The sequence below is a fragment of the Balaenoptera musculus genome, chromosome 18 (genome assembly GCF_009873245.2).
Source record: "Balaenoptera musculus isolate JJ_BM4_2016_0621 chromosome 18, mBalMus1.pri.v3, whole genome shotgun sequence".
NCBI lineage: Eukaryota > Metazoa > Chordata > Mammalia > Artiodactyla > Balaenopteridae > Balaenoptera > Balaenoptera musculus.
The window spans coordinates 23,819,032-23,831,993 of record NC_045802.1 but is presented as its reverse complement, the minus strand read 5'-3'; the positions used below and the strand labels follow the sequence as shown (position 1 = coordinate 23,831,993).

Here is a 12,962-nt window from a genome sequence, read left to right as displayed (position 1 = left end):
AGGGCCTGAAACACTACTTTAGAAAGATACACAAACCAGCTCCAGACAGCCTGTGGCAAATCCCTCATTAGGAAGGCCCATATAAACAAGCACATAAAGCATTTTGAGCTTTTCCCATCAACATCATCTGGTTTATTCTCATTTTTAGATGTCACCAAGACCAAGGGAGTGACATTTAAATTAACCAAGTAGTGCTAGATTTTTACTGATTCATTTCCTTAGCAGCAATTAGGTGCCAAGGTCCTAGGGACACAGCATTGCCCAGACAGACAAGGTTCCTGCTCTTGGAGAACTTATATTCTAGGTAAGCAACACAGACGATAAATGCAAAGATTAAAAAAGGAGATATTTTCAGAGAGTGGTGGGCATATTGCAGAAAACAAAACAGGTAATAGGACAGGAGTGGGGAGTATCCTTAAGCTTGGTGGAGGGCTGCTTTACAGGAGGTCAAGGAAGGTGAATTTGCCCGTGTGTCAGATGAAGAGGAGTCAGCCACAGAGAGCCTGGGGGAAGGTGACTCAGGTACAGGACCAGCGAGTGCAAAGGACCTGAGGTGGAAATGAGGTGGCAGGAACAAACTTGGCTTCAGACTGGTGCAGCATGCGTTTAGAGGTAGGTGGGGAGCCAGATCATGTAGGGCCCCAGTTTAAGGGGGTTGGATTAAGCTCTAAACATAGCAGGAAACCAATGGAGGGGTTCTAAGCAGGGGCATGATATGAGCTGAATTATGTTTTCAAATTTTCATTCAAGCTGCTGTACGGTGAATAGACAAAAGGGAAACTGGGAAACCAATTAGAAGTGTTTGCAACAACCAATGGATCACTGAAGAAATCAAAGAGGAAATAAAAATATACCTAGAGACAAATGACAACAAAAACACCACGATCCAAAACCTATGGGACACAGCAAAAGCAGTTCTAAGAGGGAAGTTTATAGTGAGATAAGCTTACATCAGGAAACAAGAAAAATCTCAAATAAACAACCTAACCTTACACCTAAAGCAATTAGAGCAAGAAGAACAAACAAAACCCAGCATTAGTAGAAGGAAAGAAATCATAAAGATCAGAGTAGAAATAAATGAAATAGAGACTTAGAAAAAAATAGAAAAGATCAATGAAACAACAAGCTGGTTCTTTGTAAAGATAAACAAAATTGATAAACCTTTAGCCAGACTCACCAAGAAAAAAAGAGAGAGGGCGCAAGTCAATAAAATCAGAAATGAAAAAGGAGAAGTTACAACTGACACCACAGAGATACAGAGGATCATAAGAGACTGGTATGAGCAACTATACACCAATAAAATGGACAACCTAGAAGAAATGGACAAGTTCTTAGAAAGGTACAATTTCCCAAGACCGAACCAGGAAGAAACAGAAAATATGAACAGACCAATTACCAGTACTGAAATTGAATCAATAATTTAAAAACTTCCAACAAACAAAAGTCCAGGACCAGACGGCTTCACAGGCGAATTCTACCAAACATTTAGAGAAGAGTTAACAGCTGTCCTTCTGAAACTATTACAAAAAATTGCAGAGGAAGGAACACTTCTGAACTCATTCTATGAAGTCACTATCACTATCACCCTGATACCAAAACCAGACAAAGATATTTTACAAAAAAAGAAAACTACAGGCCAATATCACTGATGAACATAGACACAGAAGTCCTCAACAAAATACTACTAAATCAACTCTAGCAGCACATTAAAAGGATCATACACCAGGATCAAGTGGGATTTATCCCAGGGACGCAAGGATTCTCCAGTATCTGCAAATCAATCAGTGTGATACACCACATTAACAAACTGAAAACTACAAACCATATGGTCATCTCAATAGATGCAGAAAAAGCTTTTGATAAAATTTAACATCCATTTAGGATAAAAACTCTCCCAAAAGTGGGCACAAGGGGAACATATCTCAACATAATATACAGATTTCTTTTTCTCTTATGGACTCTTATTCTTAAAATTGTATTGATACTGGCACAAAAAGAGATATATAGATCAATGGAACAGGATAGAAAGGCCAGAAGTAAACCCACACACTTATGGCCAATTAATCTATGACAAAGGAGGCAAGAATATACGATGGAGAAAAGACAGTCTCTTTAACAAGTGGTGCTGGGAAAGCTGGACATCGACATGTGAAAGAATGAAATTAGAACATTCTCCAACACCATACACAAAAATAAACTTAAAATGGGTTAAAGACTAACTGTAAGACTGGATACTATAAAACTCCTGGAGGAAAACACAGGCAGGACACTCTGACATAAATCACAGCAAGAGTCTTTTGGATCTGTCTCCAGGAATCTCAGCTCTGCAGAGGAATAGATGTCTCTAGACACAGTCACATTTTGCTGGAAACCTACAGAGGACTGACCAGAAGTCTGGAGAGCCATCAGGGAGGGGTTATGTGAAATCTGGGTCTCCCACTAAGCCACTAGTGGACACTTGTCCGTGGGTGGCTGCAGAGTGACAAGGCATTTATGAGAAGTGGAGAGAGACAAGACTGGGAGCGGGTAGCAGAAGACTGATCAAACACTTGTGGTTTGGTCTGATGTTTCTAAGTGCCTTGGGATTCTAAAAACCTTTACTTTTCCAAAAAGCAGTTTTTTCTACTTATTTGGTGATTATAATACCTGATCTTGTACAGTTAGTTTTTTAGTTTTTTTAAAAATATCTGTCCTTCTGTCTTATTTTTTTAAATTTTTTTTTTTAAGTACATTTTTTTTTAATTAATTAATTTATTATTAATTTTTGGCTGTGTTGGGTCTTCGTTTCTGCGCGAGGGCTTTCTCTAGTTGTGGCAAGCGGGGGCCACTCTTCATCGCGGTGCGCGGGCCTCTCACTATCGCGGCCTCTCTTGCCGCGGAGCACAGGCTCCAGACGCGCAGGCTCAGTAATTGTGGCTCACGGGCCCAGATGCTCCGCGGCATGTGGGATCCTCCCAGACCAGTGCTCGAACCCGTGTCCCCTGCATTGGCAGGCGGACTCTAAACCACTGCGCCACCAGGGAAGCCCCCTTCTGTCTTATTTTAACTAAACTCCTGAGACTGTATTTGGGCCTTTCAGTAAATTGTTCCTTGTATCTGAAATGGCCTTGACAACTCCCCATCTGACCAGAGGAAACTCTATTCATCCTTTAGGGCTCCTTCAACTGTCCTTTCTTCCCACAAGGCATCTGCAGCAGAAGTAGCTCCTTCTCTGTGTTTCTGATTTTAGTTTCATGGTCATTAACTACTTTCTTTCTCACTAGTCTAGAAAATTCTTGAGGGAAGAGATCACCTTATCACCACCGTCCGCTAAGATACGTCTTGGTACATGGCAGGCCAGTAGCTCCCAAAACACAGTCCCAGAGGTGACTGCTTCAGTATCACCTTGGATGTTAGTTTTACAATAAACAGAATCTCTGTGTGTGAGGACAAAGATTCTGTCTTTTAAACAGGCTGCCCAGATGATTCTTTTCCACAATGAAGGCTGGTAATTTTTAGAGTAGGCTCTTGACAAATGTTTGTTGATTTACTGATACGGACATTTGTGTCTTGGAAACAAGATTTAGGTCAATGACTCATTCTTTATGGTCAGTAGCTTTCAGACAAGAACACACACCCCAGATTACTTTTCTCAGGTGCAGCCTAAATATAGCCTCAACTCTATTCACTGAAAACACCAAAAAGTCGCCACTCAACCTTCTTTAAGTGTTTTTCTTTACATTTCCTTCATCTGCTTCCTAATACCCATGTGTAAGGGGGGACATTCCAATTCAGATATAGGCTGGCTGTGAGGAGATGGGTTAAATGGTGAGTGATGGAAATGGTGGTGGTGGTAGGAGGGGCGGGGCTTGATGTGAACAGTCATCTTGGTTACCCATAATATGTATGTCCTGATCCGCAGAGGAGTCACGATGGTATGTGAAGAAGATTGCCTGATCGTTAAGAATGTGAGGATGGTTCTCAGGGGTCTGGGGGAGTTTGGAACAGCAACTTTATAAACAGAGTTGTTGAGAAGGTTATGACTATATTTGGATGGGATTTACAATGATGACCAGCATTGACAGGGTACCAGTCAGGGCTGCTGGGATTGGAAATGTGTTGTGTTGGAATTAATTAAAAAGCAAGAGAAGATGGAGTGATACAGACCCAGGGTTAGACTGTCAACATCTCCTCAGAGCTATCTGGGTCCATTCTCCTTCATAACAATAGCCAGGGGTTTCCAACCAAACACAGCTCCAAAGCTTTGGTCCTAAACCAGAAGTACTGACTCATCCTCTCCCACACAAGTTCAACGCATGCCAAGTCCAACATGTAGGGCACATGTGAAAGGAACTAGGAGTTCTGGCATAGACACTAGGCAGTGTCAAGCTGACTTAATGTGTGGTTACCATACAGTTTTGAGATATAAAATGCTACCCTCCAAAACTCCCATAAAAATGTAATTCTTTTAGGTTCAATTATATGCCAACCTGTCTTCACAAGGATTGACTGCAAAATAAATAATCTAGCAATCAGTAATGAAGTGCTTCCTAAGGGCCTAGCTACTTTAGTTGAGTTGGAACATAGCACTGGATGCCCGTTCATTGTCAAGCAGAAAGTTTGGTAGAATGGTGGAACTCCCAAGGGACTCAGGATCGAAATCTGCAAAGCTCCAAGTAGTGTTACTGATGAAATTCCACTGATCTTCTGTAATGTATATATAATTTATATGTCTTAAAGACACCAATTTTATAAAATGGTCGTGAGAACCTCTGGAAAGAATATATACTCTTTTGCCCGGATAAATTAATGTCACAAATAACTAGGATTGCTCATTATTTAGGAAGCTCTAGCCTCAGTTTTATGTTTTCTGTAGATGAAATCCATTTGAATAGCTTATGTTTCACTCCCCTCTTCTCTTCCAGGCAATCAAGATTTGTGCCACTGTGCATTTTTTATATAACATCTGTGTGTCCCAAGAGGGTGTTACCTGAATTTATTCGCGTATAGCACATATGCAGGCATCTAGATGTGCTGAAGATTTTGCCAATAAGCATTTCCAATACAAGGGAGATTTTCTGCTGTGCTCCTAGCCTTTTAGAGTGACTTAGAGCAGGCCTACTGTATCCTATATATGGGTTTAATTATTCCAAGGGAAGATTCCAGGGAAATTGCAGAGTATTCCTGACCCCTCCAGATGTATCAGAAGTCCAGGGGGCTCCCAGAATCATTCTCCCCACAAGTATTCTTCAGAAAAGAGTAGCCCCAGCACCAGAAACTCCTTTCTCTCTCTAGCCTGGTCCAGAGCAGTTTTGGACCCATATTCTGTCATTCTGTCTCTATCACAGTCCTTATATGGATTCCAGAAGCTGCAGGAGAGGTCTTTATGGTCCCTACATTGAGATTTCTACGAAACATGTTAGCAGAGAGGCACATTTAATGGCGGGGACAACTGCACCCTTTGGCAAGATCCGTTTTGCCAGTCTTGGAAACTCTTCTCTACCCTGGCATTTTTTTTGGATGATTACTCTCTCTTTGACTACAAAACAGTGTAAGTACCTAGGAATTTTGGGGTAGGGTTTGGGCAGGAAGTCACATCTGTAATAAAACTTCCATTAAACAGAGTAAAATAAAATATTGTGGTGGAGAGGTAATGGAGAAATGAAGGGAAAATTAAACTCCTAAATTTAACCAAACCTTAAATCTCCAGCCTCCCTTCTACCTAAACAGTCTCATAGATTGATTCAAATTGAGTGTCACATGCTGTTTTTCTTTTGCTCAACGCTGAACTTCAAATGCTAATATGAGGGACCAGTTTAAGAGACCAAAAGTGAGAGAAAAGGCCTGGAAAATTTGGAGTTGGTTGTACCTAGTTTTTATTGAAGATCCCAACTTACTAAATTTTTAATCCCAAACACAGTTGAATTTACCAATTTTTAAGTTTTTTCTAATATTAGAGACCTCAGCAGAGTTGACACGTTATAAACGTGACCCTCGTATTTACTCCCATTAACCTACAGTTTGTAAAGCATATTGTTTTTAAACTTTTGAGGTGGCTGATTGAAAAAAATGTTGGTGTCATGTGTGTGTATACACATGGTCCCCAACTTACAATGGTTCAACTTAACGATTTTTTTGACTTTATGATGGTACGAGAGCAATACACATTTAGTAGAAACCATAGTTCAAATTTTGAATTTTGATCTTTCCCCCACCTAGTGATATGCAGTATCATATTCTGATGCTGGACAGCGGTATTGAGACGATGCTCTCAGTTAGCCACACGATCACGAGGGTGAACAACCGACACACCATTCTGGACCCACACAACCAATTCTGTTTTTAACTTTCAGGCGGGTAGTCAATAAATTACATGAGATATTCAGCACTTTATTATAAAACAGGCTTTGTGTTAGATGTTGCCCAACTGTTAGCTAATAAGTATTCTGAGCATGTTTAAGGTAGGCTGGGCTAAGCTATGATGTTTGGTAGGTTAGGTGTATTAAATGCATTTTTGACTTACATATTTTAAACTTATGATGAGTGTATCGGCATGTAACCCCATCATGAATTGAGGAAGACCTGTGTGTGTGTGTGTGTGTGTGTGTGTGTGTGTGTATACACCTATAGTAATTTATATATAAGTACTGTAAAATAAATTTATATATGTAAAATAACATAAATACTGTGTGTGTATGTATATAATCTATCCATCTATCTATATATACAGTAACTATTTAGCAGATATTGTAAATGAACTATGTTCTCCAAGTAGAACATAAAAGGAGAAGCAGCAGTCTATTGTGAGAGGAAGGAAATAAAGAAAATGGATACCCATTCCCATTTTTTTACCGTCAAGTGGTCTATATTATTCAGACTTAAAGAGGGAGGGTTTACTGCTGATCATTAATTATGTGCTCTGTTCATACCCTGAAAGTATCATGGGGGAAATCACAACTTTGTCACACTGAGCGAAAGAGAAACAGTTGTCAGAGTTTGACACATTGTCCAATAGAAGAAAAATCCAGTTGCCAACTACGTACAGGTTCATTTTGGGTTCCTGGAACTGATAGCACATCAGCATGTCTTATGAAATTTGTGCACGGCATGTTATTACAGCTGTATATCATCACAGAGAAAAAAAAATAATTGGTTTTCCTTGGAGTAGCTCTAAGTTGATGTCATATTCAATAACCTTGTAGTTGAAAAATCTATAGATGATGGATGAAGTTGGGACTATCTTTTGAATTTAATTCCTCCTGTGCCAGCTTCTACAGGACCTGACGTACCTGTCACTTTGAGGTGAGTGCCTGCAGAATTTAGAAAATGCGGCCAGGCGGTACTTCTGCCAGATAACGAACTACAGAAGAACAGTTTGTCTCATGTGTACAACAGCCTCGTTCCTCACTCTTAATCATGCCATAGAGGAGCCAGGCTAAACTTGGAAGCTCACGCTGGGGTCAGTGCCAAGGTGCAGCTTGAATCAATGCTGTGCATCAGGGAGTGAAGCTGGTGGCTTCTTCTCTGGATTTGAGAACTCTGGAGACAGCCTTAAATATACAGGCTTCGAAGGTGGGGTCCCAGGCACGGTACCACCACAGCCCCATTGAGAAGACTTCCTTATGAGACTAAGAACTGCTTTTGTATACGCTGATGATCACTATCAAGTGGGGACAGGGTTGGATTGGGAGTTTGGGGTTAGCAGATGCAAACTGGTGTATATAGGATGGATAAACAACAAGGTCCTACTGTACAGCACAGGGGACTATATTCAATATCCCGTGATAAACCATACTGGAAAAGAATATGAAAAAGAATGTATACATATATGTATAACTGACTCACTTTTCTGTACAGCAGTAATACAACATTGTAATTCAACTATACGTCAATAAAAAAATAAATAAATAAATAAAGAGAGAATATTTAGAGCTTTCTCTGCTCCTGACAAAGAAAAAGACAACTTAGATATATTTTATGGGGCAACTGAATATGTTTAGGTGAACAGCAACTTCCTTGCTTCTTCTTTCCCCTTCCTTAGTGGCCAGCTCGTCTTATTTATCTTGGATAAATGAGTCCAGACTTGGGCAGAGAAGCCTGGTTAGACTGTCCTAGATTGGCCTAGCACTGTATCATCAGCATCTCAGGTTTGGCCTTGGGACTGACCTCAGGACGTGGCCGTACCTGAGCCTGGGGATCTGGCTTGGTGTGGAACTTTCGGACTGAACCCAACCTGACGTCCAGTTGTGTCCACATCTTGAAATTCAGATTTATAACATGTGAAATGCAAGTTAATCTGTTTTCCTTGTACTCAGTTTTATGTTGGATAACCAACTAATATACATAGTTACAGAAGAGCAAAGTCCCCACTGGCTTGTATGCCCCTAATTTGAAATGTGTGTAATACAATCTTGATGAAGGTAATCCTACCTCTGACAAAGCTTTTAAATCATTAACAAGTTAGAGGTGAATTACTTAAATATTGTTTAAGTGAATTATTACCTACGAGAGAACAGATGAGGAAAACAGAATTTCCTTACCGATTAGCAGAGCTTCTTTCTCTGATTTTAAGCCTGGGCTTCTTTTCTCAATATTGTTCTCTCGGTCTTGGTTGACCAATGCGACTGTCAACACATTAATTTCCTATAAAGTTAAAAAACAAAAACATATAGGTGTTTATGTAGATTCTGTGCATTCCAACAAAAGCCACCAGGTCTTTTAAACTCTATAAAAGAGGTCATCGCTTCCGTTTATAACTGAAGATCAACTTTTATAAGTGATTGATCTATTTGCCCAAGAGTAGAAAAGTAATTCTAAAACAGCCTCCTAGCTACTGCTCCCAGCAAACTAAGTAACTCTTTGCAAAAGTGGCACATTCTGTGCAATTATCTTAACGTTTTTAATCCATGTTTTGATAAAACTCTGTTAGCAAAAACTATTTGACTTTAGCTACTTTAACAAAGTTTTTATTTCAAATATGAAAAAATTTCCTGAAAAGCATATACAGACTCATTTATAATACTATGCAAGTAATTTGTGTGAGTGTGTAGGGAAACAGGGCCTATTGGGAAGGTGAGATAGAACTGTTGTTAGGACTGTTTAAGGTGAGTTAAGTCTATGTCCTTATACATAACTGCAAAAGGTAGATAAAGCAAAGGTTGGGAAATTGTTTTCTCTGGAAACTAGAAATGAAGAACTGTACAGCAAGCCAGTATGTGAAACGTTGAGGCTCGACTATTTTTAGTTCTTTTAGTATTTTTAATTTAAAAACAGAGAAAAAGATTTAACTCATATTCTCCCAGACTTGATATTAGGACTCAAAATGCAGAATGATTTAATAGGAGATCAAATTTAATGATCAGAGACCTGCATATATGGGATGGTAGAATCATTAGGGTAGTGGAGTCTCATTGGAGGGAAATTTCTCACTTAAGATAGGTCTTAAAGAAGGACTAGCACATTGGACAAAGAGTTAAGGGTATTGTTTCCATTAGATGATAAGGACTCTGTCAGAAGGACAAAGGGTAGGTAGGGAGGGACAAAGGACAACTTAGATGGTTTGGCAGGTGTTCCCAGGACTGGCATTGGTTACAGGAGAGATATTTAGCTAGTTTATATAAATTAACAGAGTTGGCCAGATAAAAGAATATAGGAAATTATTGGAAGCATGTTGAACATGTAAAGATTTTACCTGAAGGCATTCAAATTACGACTGGTCCAAGGCAAGTCGAGCCAGTTAGACTTAAAAGGTCATTAGAAAGATGCTCTTACACTTCTAAAAACGGATCTTGGGAAGCAGTCCCAGTAGAAACACAATCCAGAACTTGAAAACAACAAACCCAAAGGTGTATGTAGATGGGATCAGAATATTTTATAAAGAGAAGTCACAGGGAATTCCTTCTGTGATGAAATAACATATGGATGTGTTTTAAGGGCTTGAAGAGGTATAGGAGGAAACAGAGCAGAACGGGAACTCTCATTTCCATTATAGTCAAAGGTGTGTCCCAAAAAAATATGAACTAGGATGATGACTGTATTATTTAAGAAAAATATGAATAATGAAGCTCGTGGCTGAGTGGAAACAGTCTCTCCAGGAAGGGGTGATCTGTTAACAGCCTGGATGATAATTGGGGCCAAATGAAATTACTGAGGAGAGTTTAGCAGACAACAGGCCCACATCAATTGCCAACACTGAGTGGTGTCCTGAGGCCATCACACAGTTAAGGATCCAGGTTTATTAAGGAAAATGAACCACAGAGGGCAGGCAGCACATGAGGAGCCAGCAAGAAATGGCAAGGGCGGGCCAGACTGAGCCTAGTCAAGGTGCTGGAAGGCACCTGTCCCCATGTCCAAAGCTGGAGTCATAAAGAAAGGGGACTTGGAGCAGTCTCCAGCAGATGCTGCTGAACCAACAAGTCTACAAGGAGCCAGACAGGCCTTACCAGTGACTGTTACTTTGATGATGTTTTAGGGTTGGCTACACGAGGATGGAAAACTAAGAGTCTGTGGAAGTATTTCTTGAGACTGAATATTGCAGCCTGTGCTCTGCCGACCACGAACGGTGCGTTCCTGCATGGTCATTGTCTGTGACCGTGGAGTAGACACACCTCTCTGCCAGGCTCCGACAGCAAGCAGTCCAGCGGGCCTGGCCCAGCAGAGACCCAAGGCTCGGCAGATGGTTCAGCCTTTGGGTACCACTGTGAGTTCTGTCCAGGGTGGAGATGTTGCTGCATTTCTGACTCCCCCGGAGGGAGAAGAAGAACTCTGGCAGGAAGCGGTGCAAGACTTAAGCTCATCAGGCAGGTTCCAGTTACAGCTGCATATTGTAATAAGGTGGCCTCAAGAGCCTACAGAAGGGGAACTCTCATTTCCATTATAGTCAAAGGTGTGTCCAAGCATGTAAACAAGAGACTTGGGTCTTTAACATCCTTTAGTGAAGTGGACCAACTTGTGACCATTCAAAAGCGTTACTACTGACTAAGCGTCCTAGAGCCTAAGCCTGCCTCAGGCATGATATAAAAGCTCAGACCCTTCAGAAAGAGACAGACAAATACCATATGATATCACTTATCTGTGGAATCTAAAATATGACACAAATGAACTTAGCTACGAAACAGACTCACAGACATAGAGATCAGACTTGTAGTTGCCAAGGGGGAAGGGAGGAGTTGGGGGAGGGAAGGACTGGGAGTTTGGGATTAGCAGATGCAAACTGTTATTTATAGGATGGATAAACAATGAGGTCCTACTATATAGCACAGGGAACTATATTCAATATCCTGTGATAAACCATGATGGAAAAGAATATGAAAAAGAATGTGTGTATGTGTGTGTGTATGTGTGTGTATATATATATATATATATATATACACACACATATACATATATATGTATATATATGTATAACGGAAGCACTTTGCTGTACAGCAAAAATTAACATTGTAAATCAACTATACTTTAATAAAAAATTTTTTTAAAAAGTTCAGACTATTGCTGACAGAGTCACAGAATTAATGAGATGGGTGAATGCTTTTGTTATACATTTTGGCAGAGACATAATTTAAAGTTAATATGGGTGTGTTTTAAGGGTTAGAAGACAGGACAGTAGTTTTAGATAGCCACTTGATGTGCTGTGCTTTTATCTTTTTCCACTATAACAAAAAAGGCGAGGAGTATTGTAATGACTCGTGACTCACTGGTTCCTTAGAAAAGTAAAGTTAATTTGATTTGTCTGTATTTGTAGTAGAGTTGTTTAATTTAACAAGAGAATTACAGTTATTAGTAGGTGGCGAGTTTGGGGTTGTCTTCAAAGTACAAAGTAGATATAAGCAATATCCGTACCCTCTTTTTGTGTTTTCATTTAGCTAAATTATCATCCAATGTTTGTCAAAAGAGCTCCATCATTATAACTGGTTAAAGGGAGTACACAGAGAGAAGGTGGAACTAAATAATTCCCCAAGTCAAACCCTTCTTGCATTTAAGCTAAGCCTGTTTTTACTTTTAGCCACTCAATAAATATTTATGCTGCATACATATATTACATGCCTACCACATGCCAAGGAATGCTAAGTTTTAAAGGATACTGAGTCTAAAAGTGGCAAGAAGTGCATGCTTATCAGCAAGCAATTCTTATAAAAGGTCTGTAAGAAAGCTTACAGGAAATGTCAGTAGATGAAGCTGGAGAGGTAGGTAGATCTGGACAAGGAGCTTGGATTTTACCTGGAAGGCTTAATGAATGAAGAGTGTTCAACATAGGAGTTACATGAACAATTCTGCATTTTAGGATATTGGTTTGCAGGAAGTGGAAGTAGAGGCAGGGATGCCAGGTTAGAGCCTATTGCAATTGTCTATTTAATTCTGACCTTTTCATAACGAGGGTAGAACCCAAGTCAGTGATGTGCAGAGGGCAAAATATAAGAGATATTTAAGAGGTAGAACTAAAAAAAATCCGATGACCTGGTGGATGAGGAAAATGCTGAGAATGACTAAGTGCCTCAGTGAAAAGGAAAACAGAGAAAGAAGCAAGTATGGGTGAAGATAATTTGTCCAAATTTGAACTTAAGGTTTCTATGACATATTGCCAAGGTATCTGAGAGAAAGTAGGAGCCACAGGTTTTTGAACTTAGAAGCAAGGCCCTGACAGCTCTTTTATGGCCCATTTCTCAAGTTAGTGTTTGTAGCCCACATCCCTGATGTCTCCTTCTGGGACAAAGAAAAGGCTTGCTTATTGCTTGATATAAAAGAGATGGCTCCCTCAAGCTCACTGTTCCTCTCCTGTAACATAATCCACTGTATGTTCAGGCTTCCACCTGGGCCCCTCTATGGGGGCGTGATCAGCCTGTAAGATCCATGAGGATAAAGCTGGTGAAGCCGGGACCACTGTCTTGGGAGCACAGGATAGAACCTCAAATGGACATTTGCCAAAACCTTCTCTGAGAACAACCCATCACAAAAGGGACAAATTGACCATAAGGGAGCACGTT

At 40.1% G+C, this 12,962-nt stretch overlaps 1 protein-coding gene across 10 annotated transcripts in view; it reads right to left on the bottom strand.

Annotated features, from left to right (window-relative positions):
• Positions 1-12,962, bottom strand: part of ENOX1 (ecto-NOX disulfide-thiol exchanger 1) — a 618,533-nt gene that overhangs the window by 33,215 nt on the left and 572,356 nt on the right. For all 10 annotated transcript variants that reach the window (XM_036831995.1, XM_036831988.1, XM_036831989.1 and 7 more), the window contains one exon: positions 8,520-8,622. In XM_036831995.1, coding sequence (XP_036687890.1) covers positions 8,520-8,622 — 103 coding nt within the window. The remainder of the gene's footprint in view (positions 1-8,519; positions 8,623-12,962) is intronic.